We start from the raw sequence: 23501 nt of genomic DNA on the forward strand, positions 1-23501 counted from the left end.
TTGAAGATTATTATTATTATTATTATTATTAGGCTCAAAAGTAATAGTAATTGTTATAGAATTGATCAGATGTGTCCTGTCTCATCGAATAGGAGGCTGTACCATCACACAGCGAGGACTGTGCCAGGAGTGAGATGCAGCACCTACAGCCACACCATCACCATCCAGTAAGGAATGAAAGGAGACAGCCTGAGGGGCTGGACATGAGCACACAGTTAAAAACAGCACTATGGCTTGTCTTATTACTCTGTCAATGATGATACAGCTTCAGCAAAGCCCTGGTAAAGGAGAGTATATCAGCAGATAAGGGAATGAACAACCTGGAAAGGCTATCACTATGTGTGCTTACAGTGTCCATACAACTGCCACTACCACAGGACCATAACAGGCTCACCAGAACCTGTCTTCATGGCACCTTTTGGGTGCCTTCATCCAAGGGTACCTGAGGCTCAGTGGAAGCAAGGCCTAGTTTTTTAAGGGCTTTTTATCACCTAAAAATGCAGATAGATGCTGAATGAGCTCTCCAAACCACTTAGCGCTCAGGAAGTGTCCTAAGCCATGGCCCACTCCGCCTTATTTTGGACAGATGTTTTCCATGTGCTGTTTACTAATCATTTCCTCACTGTTGATCTGAGGTGAATGGTGGCCAGCAGGTCACAAGGGAGGATGAGGCAAGTTTTCTACTTAATGTCTTTGCTCTTGGCAGTTGCTCCTCCGTGAGTTGCCCTCTGCAGCTGCACTGCCCCACAAAGGAGCCTATCTCTCTCAGAAATACCTGGTTCTGATGACGAGCCCATCTTCTGCCCTAAAACAGCCTCTGAAACAGCCTGAAAGCAAGACAGGTTGACTGGGGGAGAAACTGTCCAGAAGATTCATTTATTTTTATACCTATTTTACTGCAGTGGACCTGAGAGGTGATATTGGCTATGGGATTGAGGTGGGAAAATCCATGTCCTGTACCTAGTGAGTTCCAGCTTGGAAGCAGCCCTTTATTTCTTTCACTGGTCCCTACTTTTGTTTGTTGTTAAATGGCTCAGGGCACAGTGGCATAAGCCTGCAAGCAAAGATAGCCCTTTTCCCAGGCAGCTTGAAGAAGTCTCCACATATCTGATTCCCAGCAGCAAACCTCTTCCTGCCTGTGTTGAAGTTATTCACAGAATCACAGAATCATTTATGTTGGAAGAGACCTCTGAGATCATCAAATCCAGCCTATGACCTAACACCGCCTTGTCAACCAGACCATGGCACTAAGAGCCACATCCAGTCTTTCCTTAAACACCTCCAAGGCTGGTGACTCCACCACCTCCCCGGCCAGTCCATTCTGATACCCAATAACACTTTCTGTGAAGAACTTCTTCCTAATGTCCAACCTAAACCTCCCCTGGTTCAGCTTAAGATTATGTCCCCCTGTCCTGTTGCTGGTTGCCTGAGGGAAGAGACTGACCCTCAGCTGGCTACAACTCCTCTCAGGCAGTTGTAGAGAGTATTAATATCTCCCATGAGCTTCCTTTTCTCCAGGCTAAACAAACCCAGATATCTGTATGCATGTCTGTGTGTGTGTGCTTGTTGATGGAAATAAGCCCAAGTGTTCTGAAATGGCAAAGGCAGACTTAGTATGAAGGTTCAGTGTTTTGAGGCCTCTTTTTTTCTGGATGCTTTTTCATGTTCATCCCTGTAATATGATGAGGTCCCACAGTTTGGCAGGACAAGCAGATGATGTTCAGCACTGATTTTTCCCCACTGAAGAATTGCCAGTGCTCATAACGTGCCTGTGCACATCACTCACCACTGGAGAGTTAGACTGTGTGTTTGTGCAATGAAGTGGATGGTACTGTGCTGGCACATCTCTGTGTCTCTCAGTGGTGCCTCTGTTCAAAAGAACTGAGAATTACTGTCCCCAGGTCAGCACTGTGCTCTGCTGTTCTGTCACAGACTATGGCCTTGCTGCTGTGTTTCCTTGAATTGGTGGTTGACAGAAAGGTCAGGGAAATACAGCTAGTTCTTGTAGAAATATAGGTGAAGTACTTATAAATGGGCTTGTCTGTTCTATTAAAGAATTAGGAAAGAATCAGCAACAATGCTGACATGCAGCCTTACACTGTACATTTTATCCCTACACTTTGCAACCATTTGGAAAGCTGGGGCTACTGTTCCCATCCCGGAGAAGGAGAAACAAAACTGAAGTGGAGATTGTCCCAAAATCACCCAGCAAACAAAAAAAGGGGGAGAACTGAGCCTGGAACCCACATCCCGAGGGGAATTTCTGTCTTCCACTATGACATGCTGCCTAGGTACAGAGAGGTTAAGGCCTGTATCATGAAACTCAGGAAGATTAAACTTAAGGTTGTATATCTTCATACCCAACTTTAAGCATCTTGGTTCTCAGAGTGCTAAGAACCTCTGGAAACCAGGTTACCTTCTAAAATAAATTCCAGGGTACTAATTTAACAGCAAATGCTTTGGCACTGGTGACCTGTTTCTTAGAGGCACCAGATACCCACTAATCTGATCGACATCTGCATTTCAGAAAACAGGCCACCAAGTCTGGCAGGGCTCACCTGAGCTATGGCTCCCATGGAGAGGCAGCACTTAGGACTACTTGGGGGTGTCCTTAGGACTGTCTTGGTGCTGCCCCTCCTGGCAGTGATCCAGGTTGTGAAGAGCAGACAGTGTGACGATGCCCGTGAGGCTCTCCTAAATGCTTGTGTTGCTGCAAGGAGGAGGTTGCCTTGCAAGGCACAGGCTTCAGCTCTCATTTGCTTGGGACAGAAAGTGACGGGGTGTGATTTAATCGGGGTAAAAACAATTCAGTCCTTTATGTTGAGAGAGAACCAGATGGTGAGTGAAAAGCAGCATCTCATCGGGAGACTGCTGGTTAGAAAAACACAGGACAAAGTCAGATCAGAGGGCAGTGGCTGATGTGAGCATGCACTGTAAAGATAAATGCCAGAGCTGAGTATTAACACAGAAGCTAGCAATGATCTAATCTCCTTAAAAGCCTTTTTTCCACAAGGTCTATAAATGCTACTGCTTCTCCAGATCATGCTTTAGAGGTCTCCCTCTGTGCTCTCTAACCCTGCTCTCCTCCAAAAGACCTCAGCAGCTGAAAGCATGTTTTGCCCCTATTTGAGGGGTACCTCAGTTCTGATGGGTCTCATCAGCTTCACCAACAATCGGATAGGATTAAGGCTGGCAGGTCTGGCCCTCAGCTTGTCAGTCGTTTGGAGCACAGACTTTCCCTTTTTACTTTGTTTGACAATCCCTGGACTGCTCTGCTCTATGGATCAGCATATTTCCATATGTACGTAGAGCTCTGAACTGTTCTCTAGTTTACCTCTGCAGTTGTACAAAACCAAGACAGGTTATCCCACAAGCTTAGTGTGAGCCATTCCAGGGCACCTTGTGGGATCCTACCTTGTTTCTATAGGGCTCGGCCACACAGAGCTCCTGGGCATGGTGTCGCTGTGCTGGCCTGGGGCAGAGATCTGGCGCCTGCCTGGGAAGTCAAAAAGGGAGTTTGCTGTTTCCACCCCTGTAATGTAGTTTTGGCCAAGTCAGTTGTTTGTGTTTACTCCCAAAAGAAGAGGCAACACGATCCAGAGGGGAGGACTGGCCAGGAGTCAAAAGACATTTTGTTTTCCTGGCTTTCTCACTGAGGTGCAGTGACTTTGCACAAGCCACTTCCCCACAATGTGCTTCACTTATGTCTGGCTGACCGGTATTTTCACCTGCTATTACTTTATTTTGGTCCTTACGATATGTTCATTTTCTATGGGAATCTCAGATCTGCCAAGGAAAAGCAGCTGCCTGACACCTACCAAGAAAGCACAGTAACATGGGGCTTTAGTGAAATCCACTGCAAAACCCAAACCTAAATGTGTGCAGGTTCAGTAACTCCTAAAGCTTAGATCTTGAACATCACTCTTAGCCTCCCCCACCCAGCTGCTCTCTTCCCCACTGACTGTATCCATGCTCAGGCATTTTCACCTGCAGTTCCAGTTCTGTTTCTTGCAATGAGCAATGCATTCCTCTAGTGCCTGTGACCTTCAGAAAATTCCTGCAGACCTACCCCTGTCCTTCACCTCCTGCACACTCTAGTCTCCAAAACGAAGCACAAAACTGAGTATGTTTCTTGTTTCAGAAGGGAAGTGTTTTTAGAAAGGAGGAGAAAACTAAGGAGATGAAGCAACTGAGAGTGTAGAATAACAGCAACTACGGTGTAAGAGCTGCGGGGGAGGGAATTTCTCCAGCATCATTCCCACACATGTTTTTATTATAGCAGAAGTTCCCGCTGCGTAGTGATTGCAGTATCCCCCTTAAAAGTGTAGTAGGAACATATGCACGGAGCAGCTGCATGGTATAAACTTGTCTGCAACAAAGTGCGATAAACAGAAGTATCATCTGCTACAGGAATAGCTGTTTTCTACCAGTGTTATTTAACCTAGCTACTCCAGGGAGGCCGTAAATCAGGACAGGCTTGCTGCTGAGCGCACCGCTATTGCCTGGCTGTTTACCAGACTGGCTCATGGCACTCTGGAAATGGCCCTAAGCTTACAGGCAACAGGAAGGGCAGAAATTTATAAGGGAGTAAACAAACAAACAAACAAATTCTTTTTCTGGAATAAAATTTGCTCCAAAATTAGGTGATTCCTGGTTTGTTTAAGCCAGTCTATTGCACATCATGTACAGTTACAGCCATGCTCCAAAGATGACTATGGTGGCACAGGATATTGTTGTTCTTCAGTTTTTCCTTGCTGGGTAGTACCTTCCTCCTGTGCCTGTTCTCTGTGGCAGGATCTGAGGGAACAGGTCCAGCAAAACAGCTTTCTGGGTCACTGCTAATTGGAGACTGTGATAATCCAAATTCTTTCAATCATGTTCGAATTTACTGGAGGTGAATTTGCCCCAAGTAGACTTTGTCTATTATTGAAGCTGTTGTCTATTCCTGCTTTACATTCCTGCTGCATTGGCCTGGTCCCTTGTGGTAATGATGGCTGTTAATAGACCTGGCTTTCTGTGGTGTCCATCCTCTGCCCTTTCTCCCCCGACTCTTTAAACAGGAAACAGTGTGTTCATCACTTTGAGTAGCCACAGTGCTGTGGGAATCTCATATTTTATTCTATTTCCTGGAGTTAAGCCACCCGATGCTGTTGTAGTGTTTGCAGCTGTCCTTTGGAGCTTGCTTTGTTTCTGCTTTTCAGAGGGAAGGAATGGCAAAGCAGCAGCAGGGCTGGGGCCTCGTCCCAGCTGCTGTGCCAAGAACCTGCAATGACAGAGCACCTCCATGCTGGATATTTAAACATCGTAGAACCACTGAATGGTTTGGGTTGGAAGGGAAAATTACAGATGGGGTATGCACAGCTTCTCTGAGCAGACGTATGCAAGGGTATGGCAGCGTATGTGACACCATCTTGCTTCTCTAGGGTGGTCTGCTCCCAGTCCTCTATATCATTTCACATCTCCCAGGGGACCAACTGTAGCTGCCACTGGGGTGCCAGGAGCAGGGCAAAAGCCCAAAGCCCCCCAGTCAGCAGCTAAATGTCTTTGTTCATGACCATGTCTTACCATGAGGCAAAGATGTTGCATCATTGCAGTGATGGCCAAATCCAATTTATCTTTCTTCAGCGTTTAATTGTTTGTACATACTGGTGGTGACAGTACCTGGTTCCACCACCAGCTGTTGTGGTTGAGGCCACACCTACTCAGATTCCTCCTGTCTTGGCTCTACCACAGCTGAATTCTGTCAATGCCTCCACACTTCCCTCCCAGAGTCTGCTCACAGACTTTGCTCTGCTTTTGCTGTGGGGTCTGAAGACATTGCAGAGGGGGATTATGGCCTCTTGCAGGCTGTCTCTGAGTCTGTGGCCAACCAGACCAGGAGGGGCCAGGCCCAGCCCTGGGGCTCCTGTTGATACCTGCCTTTTGGCATTTCATGTGTTGTGCTCCTGCATCTCCCCTCCATCAGTTCAAGCATGGCTAGGTGTGTTGTCTGAGGGCAACGCTGTGAAAGGAGGCTGATAGGCTGCTTTTTGGACCTGCCAGGGAGACAGTAAAGTGCATCTATTCATATTTAATAGCTTCTATATCTTCAAAGTTAATAATTTCAAATACATACAGAGGTGCCCCAAATGTGAACGTTTGCCTTTATATGTTCAGCTGATAAAAGTAATCTCAATTGCATGAAAGAGGGAGAAGAAAAAAAGGAGTTGGTAGATTTTCTCATATATTCTCTCACCAACAGTTACTAATAAATCCTGAGGAACCACTCAGAATGCAAACATGTTTAACAAAATTATTAGCAGCAGTTTCATTTATATGGGTGCATATGTACACCTCTTTATAGACATACATTAAAAATATATGGTATATTTCTCCTTTCTATATATGTGTGGTTTTACACAAATACATATACATGTATGTGTGTGCATCTATTTTGTGTGTGTATATATGTATATGCAAACACCAGGGAGTTCCTCTCACAGCATGAGGAAACCTGGCAGGGCTAGACCAGCCACTTCTCCATTAGTCTGGAAAATGTCGTTCCTTCCTTCCTTTGGCAAGCCTGTCTGTCCGTGATCACCAGCGCTGCCTTCTGCAGGCAGCTGTGGCTGCCACGTGAAGGCGAGCTCAGGGCTGCCTCTGGCCACGCACAGCCCCAGGACCTGGGCATTGGGACAGTGTGAGGATGCAGGTCACATCTGCAGGCATGGCTTTCTGCCCCAGGAACAGACACCAAGGTTGCCCATTTCCTAGTCAGCCTCCTCTCCCCCCATCCTCCCAGGAAATTTTCTACTTAAATCCAAGAGTGTGGAAGGAAACATATACTTTGCCTGTTCCCAAAATGCCTTTTAGAATAACAGCTGAAGATCTATATTTGTATCAAGTCTAGCAGCACCACAAACTCTACTAGCAGGCTCTGTTAAAGGATTTGTTTTTCCCATGACTGCTTTTCCATGCTCTGACTTTGAGCAGCCCTGGGTTCACACAGCACGTTCCTACCACATGCGTTATCCAAACACATCTGTAGCAGTCCCTACGTGATGAAATACAGCAAACAGAGGGGATGCTTGAGCTGACACTGACTCACAGATCTCTCCCCATGGCCCTGGGTTAGGTAATCAATCTTGTTCCCGGAGAGCCCACAGCCTCCAGGGCTCTGGAGACCGAGATCCTGACCTTCGGCTACATTTCTCTTCTGAGCGTCATCATGCAGATTCTGGGACAAGGTCCTCAGTTGGCACCGGTCTCATAGCTGGGTGGACTTCTGCTATTTTACATCATTTGAGCCCTTGGACCTTTTCTATTAGCTGCCTAAGGCTTCATTCTGTCACACAATGAAATTAATCAACATTAAGTTAATCAGCACTCACTTTAGGGTGAATCTATGCTGCTGGGGGAGTGAAGGGCCTTATGCAAAAGTAGACAAGAGGCCTCAGGCTCAGGACTGAAATCAGCTTTTTCAAAAAGGATAGGAACATGTGATGGAGGCTCTCCTTGTTTCTCATGTTTTACACAGAGCAATGCTTATAGAGTAAATGTTTGAGCCCTGGTGTTTGTGTAACTGTTTCTCTGTAGAGTTTCTCCTCACAGAACCCAAATTATTTCATACTAATCAGGGCATTCATTGCAGTCCTCTATTCCACAGGAGCTTGGATAAGACATCTTGATGTGAAGAGACCCAAACTGTAACAGATTCAAAATCCTTCTCCATATTTAACTGGGAGATCAGAGTGGACACCAGAGTGTCCTGGGAGTTTTTTCATGTACCTTGACATTTGAAATCAGATTTAAACTTCTCCATGTTTTCTGGGCTTGTCCCTGTATCCCAGTGTGATAATGGCTGTAGGAACTAGTGTCTTTTCTGTCTTGCAAATGGAGATGTCAACATTCAACTTACATGAATATCAAAATAATAAATGAGTGAAGATGAGGCTAGGACCCCAAACCCTGCTTCAGCCAGCAGATTAACAGGTCTCTAGAATATGTGACATACTTAGAGATTGCTGAAAACACACTGCCTGCATCTTCAATTCCTTTTAATTTCCAACCAAGACTGATAAAACACTTGAGGCCCTTGGAATATGAGCCTGCTTTCAAAATAAAATCCAATCCTGCTTCCTAGCATGCTAATTAAAAGTGCATGGCTGATTCAGGCAGCCCTACAATAGCAAGAGAAATGCTGCAGGCATAGAGATGGCAGGGTTTAGCCTGTTGTGAGTATACAATATTAAAAACAGGCAGATGTCTCATAAAGATGATTACGACAGCACTCTTGACCTTTCTGCAAGAACAGGAATAAAAGCAAAAGAAAAACAATAATCAACTTTTGATTTATCTTGAAAGCTCTCTTCCTTTTTTAGGCATAAAGTTGCTGTTGTAGAAGTGATAGGGGTCACTGTCACCCTTCCACATCACATCAATGGACACTCACCAGCTGGTGACCCAAGCTGTGAGCAAATTGACAAACCTCCACTGGAGACACCTCCCCTGGGATTACATGTGGGGAGCATGGGTCACTGCCTCGCTTCGCTATTTTCCAGCTCAGTCCTGAGTTTGATTTTGTTTTTTTCTGGGTTTTCTTGCTTTGTTTTGATTTAGTCTATTTTTTTTGCTTTGCTTTGCGGGGCTGGCTGCTGTGGGATCAGCAGTGGGAAGGGGTGCCCTGGTGCAGGCTCCCTGCCTCAGCATTGCTGCCAAGAGCTGCACAGGGGCACCAGCTCAGCATGGCCTCCTCAGAGAGCACTTTCTGTCTCCTGACAGACTTGGTTGTGTTACTTGTTAATGTCCCAGCATTCCCATGCAAAGAGCAATTAGCCTAAAACCCATATGGTAATGGAAAATAATAACCCTAATCAAAATAAATGGCAGGAGCACTGGCTTCTGAAATTATGAGCTTTATAAACTACAGCCATGACCACTAAAGATAACCTGATGGTGTGTCCAAGTCCAAGTCCTGTTTCTAGATTCTGTCTCAGGCAGTACATGTATTGCTTTTATAACATACACAAAACTATTTAATACTTAACCCAGAAGATTAAAACAGCTTCATCACAATTTTTTGTTGGAAGCTCAGAGCAATTTTGAGAATGACCCACTGAGATCTGATAAAAAGAAATCGGAGAACTTCTTGGGAATTTCATGGAAACATTCTTTCCAATGATAGAACCTCTATTTTTGTGCCTGGGCATTGAGGGAAACCCTCAATAGCTGAGCTAATCTTTTCTGGTATGCACATTTCTGGCTAGAACCAGCTGTGTACAGATACCTTCTAACATTAGAATTGGAGCTGTGCCTTTATGCTGAGCCTTCAAAACAAACTTAGTAAAAAAAAGCAGGTGTAAGATTTTTGTGGGGCTGAAACAGTTTGCTCTGAAAGCTCCTTTTCATTAATTTGTTTTCAATTAGTTGGATCCATCTAACCACTACAGGCCTGAAATGGGTTATTTGCTCATTGTATTTATTTAGGCCTGGTGCTGTTGGGAAGAGGAGAAGGTGATGGCCCTCTAAAAGTAAACCTAACTAACATTTGTATTTCATAAATTTTAAGGCCAATAGATAAATGCCATTGTACTCATGTGGACTTTCCAGAGCCAGAGCATTTTCTTCACATACTCAATTCTTATTCTGAGTCCAATCTCGTTAGCTGAATTTAGACCTCTTAAAGGTAAAATAAAAAGTCTACCTTAAACTAAGTTTTTCATTTAAATACTCAACCAGAACTGATAGACTATGGTAATGATTAATTATCCTTAATGGCTAAAATTACCCTATTTCTAATCTAACTGTGTTTGTATCCATGTGTAGTTGAGTACATTCCTGAGTCATTTGCAAACTGTATCAGTATTCATCACCCTATTTTGGGGGGGAAGAGGGAGGTCACTATTAAAAACCACATTCTTCCAGCAGTAACTTTCTGTTTATAGTTAGATTTTGAGACATACTGGTTCTCTGGCTTTTAACTCAATTTATGTGTGCCACACTTACTCTGTGTGTAGCTTTATAGTTTTATAACCTCAACAGCACGTGGAATTAAGTTGGATGTCATATCAAAGTCTAAAGTTATCACACTAGCACTAATACATCTATATATCAACTAGTAATCTCCTCAGAAAATATCTAGTTAGTTTGACAAGATGTCTTCCTAAATCTATGCTGTTTATCATCAATTATTTATTTTAATATTTTATTAATTGAATGAGATCTTCATTATTTTTGCAGGATTTCTGTCAGGATGTCAGGCTGTGATTACTTCACTCAACCTTCTTATCTTCTTTAAAATGTCATCACTTTCCTACCACTTTCCACTCAGCAGCGTTTTCAATGTACAGAACGACACTTCAAGGTTTAGCAGAAAAAGCAAATTTTCCTTGAGTTGTTTTGTACTGTGAAAATAATTTTCTCCATTCAGCTGACTTTGAGAGCAGTGAAGAACAGCCAGGAATGAGTCAAACCAAGAAGCAATCATGCTCTGAGCATCTGAAGCTGCACATGAGATGGTGATGGGTGCCGAGGGAACACCCACTGTGGCCAGGCTGGCCAGCCCTCAGTTCTCAGTAGCCCAGTGGTGATGACAAAGGGACTTCAGGCATCCAGGGATGTCCTCCACTCCCCAGCTACACTTCTCTGAATAACAGCAGTATGTGGGTTGTTGTTTCTTTACTCATGGGAAAGGGCACAATTTGGTTCTGAAACTATGCAGCTTTTGGGGTTTTATAATGTGTCTGAAAGAGGTGGTACAAAGAAGGAAGCAACCAGGAGAATTACTTTCCTGCTCTTCATCAAAGGTGAAGATGGCGAAACAACTGGACATTGACATTGTTATAGGTAGTGTGGGACATCTTCTGCTCAGTGTGTTTTGTAATGATTTCAGTATCTCCTTAGAGGAGGCTTTGGGACCCACATCTTTGCTCTTTCAGGGAGTGCCTGAGAAATACATTGCTATTCCATGCAAAATGGCACAGTTGCAAGAGGGTGCTGCAGCTGCCCTCACCCAGGATAATTTCTCATCACTGAGAGATCATTGACACCTGCAGGCTCAGCCCTTGCCAAGTGTGGGTGATAAGTTGGGATCTGAGAGTCAAGCACAGGATGGAGAGCCTCCCCAGCCCCAGGGAAAAGCTGTGAGCTCCAGCCCAAGGGAACTGGGACATCAACACCTCCCTAGCATCAGGAGCTCAGTGTGGGACTCACTAAGAGGCTCTCTGAAGACATGGTGCTTCCCAGTCATCTTGCTGGCTCTTTGGGAAGTTCCTCTCTCAGCTGACACTTCTGGCTGCACATAGAGGAGTCATCCATGCAGGCCAGGCTCAGCCTTCCCATCATCATAAGGGGATGAAATGCAGTTCTGCTCTTCCTCAGAGAATAATTGTGAGGAGAAATGCATTAAGGACATAGAAGTGCCAGGGTATGAGGGCTCTGTGAACACATACTGAGAAAGGCAGAAAAGCACATGTAACTAGGCACTTATTAAAAAAGAAGTGGATATTTCAAAGGAAAATAGGATTAGCACTGCATTAATAAGGAGTAGAAATAGAAAATAATTTTTAAATCTGTATGAAAACATGAGCCACTAAGAAACAGGCTTTGGTAGCTTCCAGTGTGATTTCTTGTGCTTCTTTTTGAGTGCCCAGTCTGGACCAGTGGGGAAAGGAACTGAGCCGGGTGGATTAGGAGTCACCTCCCCATTAGCATTATTTTCCTGTCATTAATGACTGCATATAGGAGTAATGTTTACTATTGAATCCCACATGTATCTGTTTATTCTCCATGTAAAAATACCGTGATAAACCATCAAGGAGCACATGGTATACAGGCATGTGACAAGCCTGGCTTTATACCCTGTCTCTGCCATTAGTCAGTCTCATTTATTGTGCTGAGGAGCAGCCCAGTCTCACCACCATTTTGCTTTATGACTAGTTTGGTCGATCCTGCCTTTGAAGAAGAACAAGGGCTTGAGAAGGATAGCCCCACTCCTCCCATCTTCTGTGAGCTCATCAAATTTTACATGGCACCTGCTGATCAATATTTTTCCTTTGACTTCACTGCAACATTTTGTGTTTTTCAGGACGGCACCAGGAGGGTAGAGTTGACCTTGACACTTCCTGCTCCTTCATGCAAACATTTTGTCATCTTTGAAATGCATTCTGTTCTGGAATCTTAAAAAATTGAAAACTTTCAGAGAATATTAAAATCATTAGCTTTATCAAAACACAATAAAGAGTTCCACTATCCCCTGAAAACAGACTTCTGCAACTGACATAATAATGAAGTAGAAATTCAGTTCCTGGGGCAGTCTAGAAGTGAACATAGTCAAAGGAGGAGCTGGGAACCACTGGCTGTCAGGCTGTTGGGTTTATTATTTTTAATGCTTCTTAGAGTTCTTTACCTAGTCCTTTCCTAAGGCTCTCCTGCAGATTCCTCAGGGTGAATGTTGCCAATTCCTCTATACATCTTGCAACTGGAAAAAGAAAATTTTCTCAGTAATCATGTTATTCATTATTTAATCTATTAAATGTTAATCTAAGGGTATGTGCATGTATTTTCTTAATCAAATACAGGAGACAGAGGAGACGTCAAATCACAATAAATGATACTGGACCGATGACATATTTTAACTTGTTCAGCTATTTATGATGTGTATAACTGGAAGTTCAGAATATCAAATTTAACAATTAGACTCAAAAAAGAGCCTTTTTCTGTATTTGATTCTCTCACCTACTTAGCTGAGAATGTAGATACAGACAGTTCCATCAACTGAATCATTATTAAATGTCACTTAAGGTGACCAAAATTCTCATGGAATTTATGTGTCTGCACAGGCTGCATTAAGGCTCTCTCTCCCCTCTGCAATACACTGGTACTGCTCATGGCATTGGCTGTTACTCACCATCCTTCCAGAAATGTGTCCCCTCAAAGCATGGGAAAAAGAACTTAGCCCTGAAGGAAATATTATAACTAAATGTCACCAGATACAAAATATTTCTTGTTTTGAGTGGTACTTAAATGGACAATTCTATCCCTAAGTGCAATAAGAAAAATGTAATAATAGTAGCTTATATTTCCACAAGTTAACATTTCTTAATGTTAACATTTCTTGACTATGTGACTTAGAATTCAAAGGTAGTTTAATGGAGAAGAAGCTTGTCAACTATAATATTCTGAAAGCAATCAGTAAATGTAATAGAACTCACATTCTTTTAAAACAAATCCCCCTTCCTCACTCCAAGGTTACAGTAATATTAACTACAATACAGATTGGGAGCCACTGCTTTGTCTCCCAACAAACCTCTCCTAATGGGGTTTGAAAACGTGCTCTTATCAGCATAATACCCCTCTCTAAAATTAATTCTGGTGCAGCGGGAGATAGCCAATGCAGAGGAAGAAGATGTTTCCCACTGGTAGCAGAGATGAGCCTTTCTCCTTCGTGCTGAGTACCAGGTTGTAGACAACACTGACACTGAGAACTTGGTCATCTAGGGACCATGACAAGAAATATCTAGTACCAATAAGAAAAATTGATTGCTTGGGGAAAAGAAAGAAACAGGTCCTAAATGTGAAATAACATCTTTGCATGTATCTGTGGTCCTGGTATAGTGCTACTGTGTGAGTGACTGAAGCATATCTGATTATACCCTGTTGATTTGGGAGAACTCATGTATTTTTCCACTCTCTTTTTACAGCTCCCAAGTCTACCTTTTGTCCCACTGAAGAGACCTGGTGGCCAGGCCTGGTTATTATCATTGCAGTATGCTGCGCCACACTAGTGTTCCTCTTTGTAGTTGTCATCATTTGCTACAAAGCCATAAAAAGGTAAGACTCCAGATGCTTTTACTGCACTTAGGGCAATGCAGCCCCACAGAGGCTGACCCAAGACTTGTCTTACAATATGTTGTTCAGTTTAAAGACATTCAAAAGGCAAAAGGCGTCCTGTAGCCAATGTGAGTTTTCACTGGAAAGTCACTTCATGTACCTTACCCTGCATGTGTAAAGGATGTAGTTCAATGTAGTCATGGGCATGAGGAAGAGAAAAAGTAGAAATGGGACAGAGTTATGGTGTTCAGATTAATAAGAACTTGCCCAAAGTCAAATTACTGCAGGTTGCCGGTGAAAGTGGAGAGCTTTGGCTTGGCCAAGTGTAGAGGTAGGAAACACTGTACTACTTCTATTTGAACACTACTTCTGATAGTGTTCAAAATTTATATGTGGGATGTGAGATTCTTGGCCCAGGCCCATTACTAATTTTGACATTTCAAATGAATGCAAAGTCTTCTAACTCAAAGCCTTGAGTAATATGTGTAGTTTTCATTTGGAGACTGTACTTCTAATTTATTCTTGCTTCAAAATTATAACCTACAGAACAAAATTCAAAACCTTTCTCTTTTAATGTAAAAGCCTCTGTGAAGCCTATATACAACAGTGTGAAGTAGCCATTTCAGCTCACTGTCTTTACAATAGCTGCACTTGCCTAGGCCTCGAGTAGTTAGGAAGTATTGACTTCAGTTACACAGAAAAATATGAGCAAAAATAATTTCTTCACTTGAATAACATTTCATATTTCTAGTGGAAAAGGTCAAAATTTTAACATTTCCATGTGAAAGTTCCAAATGTAAGTCCAAAGGGTTGATTTAGAAGATAAAGTAACTTATGGGAATTGTAGGCCAGATGCATAAGGTTCATTTCTCTTTTGTTTTTAGTATGGCTCTAACGACACCCCACAGCTGTGTGTTCATGGTGTCACTGTTTCATACTCTGAGTATCTTGGCTGGGAGCTGTTGGTATATCCAGGTGACCCAGCCTGCAGTAGAGAACGCAGGATGCCCATCCATAGCTCTCATGAGACACTGCAGTGACATCTGAATTTCAGCTTGGATTAAATGACAGTTTTTTTCAACTTCATGCTTTCTGAGTGATAATATTTTGGAGTGAGGCAGAAAGGAAAATAAATGAAAATAGTTTTTATGACAAATGTTATCTGTGTGCAAAGTGATTGCAAGATTTTTGTTGAGCCTCAGCAAGGCTATCACAGTGGTGGAGCACTGGACATGTTTGGTGGTTGTTGAAAAATTTATGCAGGATTTGAAAGGGCATCAAAAAGGGAGAATTCCAGCAAGAGAAATTCTCTATTTTATTTCTTATTAAATTTACATAAATATCTTTGCTATTCTAGTTTAGCTAAAGTGAATGTTTATTATTTTGGGAGATCTGGAAAGCTTTCACTCTAGCTACTGCACTTTTGAAAAATTGTCTCTGGAGGACTGAGATTGGCATCCAGTTGAATCGGTAACACAGTGTGAAATCTCGTACTTGTAGTTGCTGATCTACCATTACTGCTCATTTGTAGTTGTCTGCCTACTGCCAAACTGTGAATGATTTGTGTCAAAGCTGCAAAATATATGTATGAGAGCAGGAACTCTCCAGTGCAATTTGTGCCTCGTGAGGAATTGCTTTTCGAATCCGCTGTGATGCTGGTAGATGGGAGAAATAGATGGGAGGAATAGAAATTAAATTTAAAGTGACAGATTTAGAGCTGCCTTGCAAAGGTTTGAGGAATTCACATAACAGTCCCATGCTTCGTGTCAGTAAAGGGTAATACTGATACTTGATGAAGACACCCATTATTTGTCAACTGCATGAATATCAACCTACAAGTCAGCTGCTTGAACAGGCATTAGGCTCAGAGAAGAGGGAAAATTCCTCTTAGATCTTCTTATTTTTGACATTCACACTGCTGACAAGTGCTAAGCTAAAAACTGCTCAGATGTGGGATGGACAGCTATGAAAGAAAATCTTATTAATTATAATTTTACAGGGTAACTAGAGCATTTCTTTTCATCAATGAGTCCTTCCTGAAACAGCTCTGCTAAAAGAATCCCTAAAGGGCCTGGCAGCATTCCCCAGTAGTTCAGGTTTCTTGATCCACTGTAAAAGATATCTGTCAATAAATGCTGGGAAATAAGATCAGGTGGTTCACAAGAAAAGCATCTCTGCCTTCAACACAGTATTATCACGTATTGTTGAGCTGAATTGGCTTTAGCTAGTGTGAGAAATCCTTCATTTTGTTTTTTGCTGGAAGGTAGAAGTGACTAGAGAAAGAGTAAGGGGATTAATACGGGTGATGCTGAAGCCAAGAGTTCTTCCGCTGTGTTCCCAGCTTTAAGCTCCATAACCATGCTCTTCCCAGTCCTTTCTCACACCCTCATCCCACCAGCTCTCCTCTATGCTCCTCCTGGGCCCTTCTTCCTGCATATCTCCTGGAACTGGTATTTCTGTCACTGAAGCACCTCTGACAAATCTGTCTCCTACCACCACTGAAGAGGTGCCAAAGAATGAAGTAACAGCAGTCATCTGGTTGTAGGGTGTAACAAGGGTTAAATGCTCCAGTAGGAAAGTGCAGGCAGGGATTTATTTGCATTAAGTCTGGATCTGTTGTATTAATCCCTCACTTTCATAAGAATCAAATTTGAAGCAAAAAGAAAAAGAAAAATCCTATTGTGCTTAAGTTGAAATCTCATTTACTGTTTCAAAGGGCCAGACCCAGTCAAACTCTCTTATGTCTGCTTTTCTGTAGCAGGAAGAGAGGTAGTGACTGTCCTCGAGGTATCATAACTCAACTGTGTTTTTATTCAATCTATATATAAACTGTGTCTCCTGGGGTAGTTAGTTTTCCCTCATAAAAGCTAAAACTTCAGCGTACCACCAATTTTAGGCACTAAGGCGATTTGTAATAAAATACAACCTAGTGGATTGGTGCTTCTTTGTATATAATAACTACCTGAACCAAGCAAGTACGCTACTACCTCCATCCCTGCATCTACCCTGGAAATACTCAGGTTCTCCCAATATGAAATGGTCACAAGAAATGCTGAAATCCATTCCAGTGATTGGATTTGACCTCCCTGGTCTATGAGGGAACTTTCACCAAATTGCATCCATCAGCGTTAATACTCAGATGGGTTGAACTCTGGGAAGATACCTATGGAGTGATACTTCAAAGGTGCTTCAAGCAACTTCTAAGTTTCATCTTTGTGTTGCTGGTGACTGCAGCATTGGACACATGACTGGCACACCAGGTACAGATGTGTGTTGCTGAATAGATCAAGCACCAGAGGAGACCCCAGGTGATATTATGTTGTGCTGGAGCATGGTTATGTGATGATAGCACACTCAGTTTGGCAGTGGAAAACCAGCTATTTTCTATGGTCTTTGTGTTAGAGGGGTATTTCCACTTTTTAAAAAAATGTGAATTTTCTCTTAAGAATCTTTTCCATAGCACATCAGAAAAAAAATAGCAATAGTCAGTTAGCACCATCTGTGACATTCATAGATTTCTGGGACAGGCTTGATCACTGGCTGGGACTCAGCCTCAGTGTAAGCAGTGGGACTTTTCCATACATTTCATGGATAAAAAAAGTGATCCCACTACCAGGGATTTCTGTAACACATAAAAAGAGCAGATGAATAACTGCTTCAAAATCTAGATATGTCCAAGTAATTCTCTACCATGTCTTTGTCTGTAAAAACCTGCCATTCTCACTCTTTCCCCAAAAAACTGTAATCAAGAAGTAAAAGCAGGAAGTCCAAAGACCTTCTCCAGGGTGGAGAAGGCTGGATCATTTCAGTATTATGTGATTTTTGGGTTGGGCAAGTGCACCGTGAATGCCAGCAGCTCTAACAAACCTTCATCTGGTGTGAATTAAAAAACAATCAATGGAATTCAATTTTAATCAGCTCTGGAGGTGACTGTTTCTTAAGCTTTTTTTAACATCTGCAAGTACCTGAATAATAGTAAGACAGTAAGACTAGAGGGAAGTGGGAAGTAAACACAGTAAAGAGGATTAATGAGAGTTGTTTGGTAAATAAGCAACTGAGATGGGGGAGAGCAGGACATGCAGTGTGTAATCCTATTTCTGCAGCTCACTGGTGTGTCACTGTCTGTGAGGGGAGTAAGATATTTACATAAGAGGAAAAAATAAATCCCTGGCTCCTTGTATGAAATTAAGATAACGGAGCCATCTGTCAAAGCTCGAAGGAGAAAGCAAGGCTGAGCATCCTGGTCTTTATGACAAGTGATGTGCCAGCTATTCAACCTGGCAGGGAGTGTTTCAGATGGCTTTCCAACATGCGAAAAACATCTACTCAGTGTCTCTGGAACTTCCCTGCAGTCTGAGATGACCCATGAGCAGTTCATTGTGCTTAGTGATGTGGCTCCTTGGTTCTGCTGGATTTCAGATAGGATGGATGCATCTGTTCTCAGATGTACTGCAGGGTTTGCTGCCAAAAAAGCTCTCCTGCTAAGTCAGCAGGGAAAGTGGGTTGATGATAGCCAAGTTTTACATGATACACCTTTTATTCACTCTTCTAACTTTGTGAAGCCACTGTTTTATATGTCTCATAGCCTGAGAGAAAGGTACTATAAATGCCTACATAGGCACTTCCTTACATAGGTGCTGAGTTCACCTTCAAATAATAATTAAATGCAAGAAAATATTGTACTGAAATAAAATGACAGGTCATATTTAAACTGTCTTAAAATTCATTGCTCAGGTATTTTTAGGGTGCTTAGCATTTGTGTATGATTTATGGTCCCTGTATACTGCAGAGTCTAGTTTCAGAAGCGGGAGCAAAGATCTGAAATTTGGCTTTGTTTAACAATATACTTGTGAAGGGAGGACACTGAGACCTTCTTAAAGAGGCCAAGAACTGGCAGTGGGAGCTGTGGTGAAGGTGTCCCATGGAGCAGGGGTTTGTGTCCCACTAAACAGGCCATGGCCCTGCACTTCTCTCCCAGCCAATTTTGTACCACTCACTCCCCCAAAGAGCAAGAACTGTGTAGTCCTCTACATGGTCATCTCCTATGAGCCACTGAGGCCAAGCATGATGTAGTCCAAAATCAATATTAATTGCAACAAAACGGTGCTGTTTAACCTGAGCAGAGAAGACAGAATCCTAAACGTGCTTAATTGCTTTGAAGAGCAATTCACAGCATGACTGATGACAGGTCAAGGTGAATTGAAATTGTTAATGTCTCCTATTCTCCCTGACACATTAGAGGAGTTTGTACTGAAATGGTGCCTTAATTCTCAGCAGGTGCAGGGAAAGACAGTAATCACTCAGAAGATAGAGTGAGATAGTTGGTGGAAAAGATATGTTTAGAAGTACTGTTTGAGTGGGAGACACCCAAAGGGAAGAAGATGATCTGTGGGGGCAGATCTCTGTGTCTTTGATGCAATTCATTGATGTCAGACCAGTTCAGCTCTGCAAAAGGGATCAATCCCTAAGAAGTGCCATTGAAAAGGGAATAGAGTCTTCATTGAAAGACCTTGGGAAAGTTACTGAGGGCAGCTGAGAGAAAGGCAGACTTGAACATTTTGGAAAAGTAAGGAAAAGACCTTTGCATTGTGGCCTGATTCCACTGTCTGAATGTTGATGTTTATCAACAACAGGATTAGTATCTACCCCTGACCATCACTGTCCAGGTCTTCTGTCACCTCTAACCAAAGCCCAACATCCCCATGTGTTGCTTAGCCTGTATGCCTAATCATCTCCCAGTAGTGAATTGACTCCCGTCCTTGGAACAAAGCTGCAGATGACCTACTAAAGACAATTTAAATACCCTGGGCAACCAATCTTCCTGCAGGAGATCCCATTTTCTAATCATCAAGAAATGAGCTTTTAGAATCACAGGATGGTTGAGGTTGGCAGGGACCACTTGAAAGCATCCAATCCAAACTTCTGCTCTAGCAGAGTCAACTAGATCAGCTTGCTTATGTTTGTATCCTGCTGGGTTTTAAGTATCTTCATGGATGGAGAGTTTTTGTTGGTTTTCTTGTGTTCTTTCAAATTTATCACTATTTACTAAACTAAATGTAGCCTTGCTTGATGAAAACTGAGGGCTAATACAACGAAAATCAGTTATTCTCCCAAACACTATTGAAGTCTGGATGTTGGTTGTGCAGCAATTTCCAGGGTGGTGTTTATGAGACAAGCTGTTGAAGAGCTTTACAGCTTGACCCAAGCCCACTGGAGATGCCAGAGCTCTGCTGTATTTATTCTGCTCATTCAGTGGCATCACTGGGGGTTTTGGACAGGGGGCTAATAGCTGGTGCTGCCTGATGCTTTTTAGGTGCATCAAGATGAAGGAGGATTGGCGTCATTTTTTAAGTAGAATAGCAAAAGTATTGCAACTATTTGTTAGGCTCCCTGGACAGCTCAAGGCTGATGACTGAAGTAGATAAAATAGCCTTTTACTTGGAGAGATGGCTGAGCCAAGCCACATGGGCACTGCTGTGCAGAACAGTTTGTTTTGCTGTTGTCTGTGCAGAATGTGTTGGTCAGAAAAGCAGAAGGATCTGCTCTCCAGTGCTGTCAGTCTGGGACTTTTATAAGTACTACATGTGTTTGTAACTGTTGTAGGGCAGGATTTCGTTGTCTCTTCTAAGTTATACAAACTCACAAATTCTGCTAGGGAGAAAGTTTGTGGTCATAAATGGATAAAATGCCCCACTGTTTCTCATAGCCAGGAACACTGAAAGCCTCCAGGAGGCTTTAGTCTTTAGCATAAAACAAGTGGTCCAAGTGTTTCACAGAATACTCTCTTATGGATCATTTGGCACTTGTTCACTCCTAATTTGTGATATATTGACAAAGATGCCAAGAGAAATCTGTAGAGAATTATGGTCTGTCCTATGGTCTGTCCTGTGACAAATTAATTTTTCATTATCACCAGAAACAAACTTGCCATTTCTTGTTTTCTACTGCAGGTGAGAGTGCCACATCAAATGGGCAGAAGTCGACCCATACAGCCAAGTATTGTTGAGAGTTACTGCCTCAGTGCAACTCTGATATTCATGGGTGGATTTTACACACTTGTGACAGAATATAATGCTCATGCTGGTGTAATTATATTGGTTGCAGCATTTTGAATTTAACCCAACACAAATAGAAGATAAAAGTTAATACTAGAGCTTTGAAACATATGGGAGAGGTGCCAGGTTCACCATGATGTTTTTATTACATTTTTTCCTAAAGACAAAGAAATAAAATTTTCTTAGGCATTCATTTAGTTTTTAAGCCAGTCATAGTTTTTGCAAGCTGATGTGAGGGTGCTTGTGGCTGACCCTGTTAGTGAACAGCCACAGCTGTGGCTGAGGCATAGCCAGCACAGTGTGCTGAGACATTTGAAGAAACTTTTTCTCTTGATTATCTGGAGTATCTGAGCTCAGGACTGTGTTTTTACAACCTGCAAGAACCCAGCAGCAGAAGCCTGCAGTTCCTAGGTCAATATTTTTATGACTCAGAGAAAATTGTACCCATGGTAGTCGGGTGAGGGTGTAGATCTGTACTCCAGCTCCTTATCACCCAGAAATTTCCTCTGCACAAAAAGAATCCCATAGAAACCTTCTTGGTGGCCTTATTGCTGCCTTTTGCTTTCTGCAAAGGATTTGCAGTGCATTTTGAGTAAAAGCAGTAAAGCCTGATTTCTCCACTGGCTGAACAACTGCAGGTCCTGCTGAGTGGAGCTGGTTTTGAGGGTCCCAGCTGAAGGGACAGCACATCTCACACCCCCTCACCTTGTTGTGCTGCCTTGTTCGCTGCCCTACAACCACATTGTCCAGAGGGAAAAGGTACAGACAGGGTCCCCTTCTGCATATCTGTGACACTCATGGGGTGCACATCAATCACAGCCACACCTGAGCTTTTTGGACCTGTGCTGCCGCTGCTGGAGAGGCTGCACAGTCTGATTTCTGCTATATCTGTCCTTCCTTCTCTGCAACCCCTGTACTGACTGCTCAGTATGTATCGTGCTGCGGGGTTGCTAAGCAGCACACAGCTCCCTGCTCGGAGAGCCTTGCCATGAAGGCGAGACATGCAGTAGGTCAGCGTGGGCAGAGCTGGGAATAGGAGAAGATGGCATCTGCTGGGGTGATCCTGCTCCACCACACCCTTCCCTCACTCTCCCTCCAGCATCCCCTCACTCAGCAGGCATATGGCCAGCCTTGCCGGTGTGGCTGGGCTGGAGAACAATGCTACTGGTTTGTCCTTCTTGGAGAGCTGCTGGTTAATTAGCCATGTCAGAGAGTGTTTGTCGGGGGGAGCACCACAGGCCCCATTCCCCAGGCTAACGCCAGGTGATGGAGCGAAGCACTGACAGAGGGGTGTGATGTGTGTATGTAAAGAGTCTCATCCCAGCTGTGTGCAAGGTAAGAGTGGGAAAATAGGATCATTCCTCATTCCAGCCTTTGAAAGAGACCCTGAAAAGAGGACCCACATGGAGAAATTGCATTGCCTTTGGTGTCTGCTTTTTGAGGCAGTGGCATGAAACCTTATGAAAAATGTTAATACTCTCAAGCAGCTGGAACTGTAGGTTCTTCCCTTCACTTGCTCTGAGCCCTGAGAAGCCAGTGTGGAGACTGGCTAAACTCAAATTCTTCCTCAGAAATTGACCCCAGTTACAATTGTCTAAAACTGCACAAAACCAAATCTTTGCATAGACATCATGGTGAACAGGACTTACCTCTTCATAGACTTGCCCCACGGCACACCTGGAACTTGAGAAGGCTGGGACCATGCTGTGCAATCCATGGACGTTGGGTTTGCATTTATCCTTCAAAGAGCAAGGTCTGGCTGTGCAGACTCTTCATTGTGAGTGGAGAAAGCCAGAAGCAGCTGCATGAAAATCAGTGGTCTCAGTCTGGTTGAAGGCAGAGACAGATTGCCTCAAATGCAAAGTGATCTAGATAGCTGCAAAGGTCAGTTAATTTTACAAGTTTTAATTTTCTTCTCAGCTCCTTGCATTTATTTGTGTTGCAGACACTCTTCTTTCAAAGACATTTCTGTAACAGAAAATCTGTAGAGAATTTTTGTACATCTGCACAGAAATTAATCATACTATTTAAATAATGTTGTGAAATTATATTTAAATGGTTCTGTGAAATAGCAGTAGCCTCATTCTTTTGTATGGATCAAGTCCATCATTTAAGTTGTTGCCTATGTTTGACAGTGATTAAATGGCAAGGTAGCTATCTGCATTTGGCAAAAAATCTGGACACAAAGTAGCATAATTTGGGGGATGGAAAAGTCCATTGCCTAAAATGGCAGTATCTACAGTCACTTGATTGGTGAGAGACATACTGTCCTTGAGAGAGAGCAAGAGAGCCGTGAAGATCAGCCCTTGCTCATCTCCTCTTTCTGTCCCTTATTATTCCAACCCCACATTTTTTTAGTAATGATGCCCTCCCTGACCCAGAGCACAGGCACCAACAGCCATTCATTTTGCAAACATGGTAGGGGATTCCTGTTCCTTTTTCCTCCTCCACTTTTCCTTCCAGTATGGATATCTTTTTGTAAGGACACCTTCTAATGTTTCTCCAGTTTTCCTAGTTAATGTTTGTTAAGCACTTGGAAGATAGCAAGCATTGAATAGTTGTTCAATCTGTTCCAGAAGGTCTAGAGAATTTTAAAGAACTGAGATATGTAGGTTTGGGATTCCACTGGTGTTTTTG

At 42.9% G+C, this 23501-nt stretch overlaps 1 protein-coding gene across 5 annotated transcripts in view; it reads left to right on the forward strand.

The window, feature by feature from the left end:
- The window catches only part of PRIMA1 (proline rich membrane anchor 1), a 50599-nt gene that overhangs the window by 17085 nt on the left and 10013 nt on the right, over positions 1–23501 (forward strand). For all 5 annotated transcript variants that reach the window (XR_007204342.1, XM_048307446.1, XM_048307447.1 and 2 more), the window contains exon 3: positions 13680–13809. Coding sequence is in view for 4 of the 5 variants with exons in the window: in XM_048307446.1 (XP_048163403.1) it covers positions 13680–13809 (130 nt within the window). In the remaining variant the exon portion in view is untranslated. The remainder of the gene's footprint in view (positions 1–13679; positions 13810–23501) is intronic.

This window comes from Corvus hawaiiensis, chromosome 6, assembly GCF_020740725.1.
Source record: "Corvus hawaiiensis isolate bCorHaw1 chromosome 6, bCorHaw1.pri.cur, whole genome shotgun sequence".
In the NCBI taxonomy this organism is placed as follows: domain Eukaryota; kingdom Metazoa; phylum Chordata; class Aves; order Passeriformes; family Corvidae; genus Corvus; species Corvus hawaiiensis.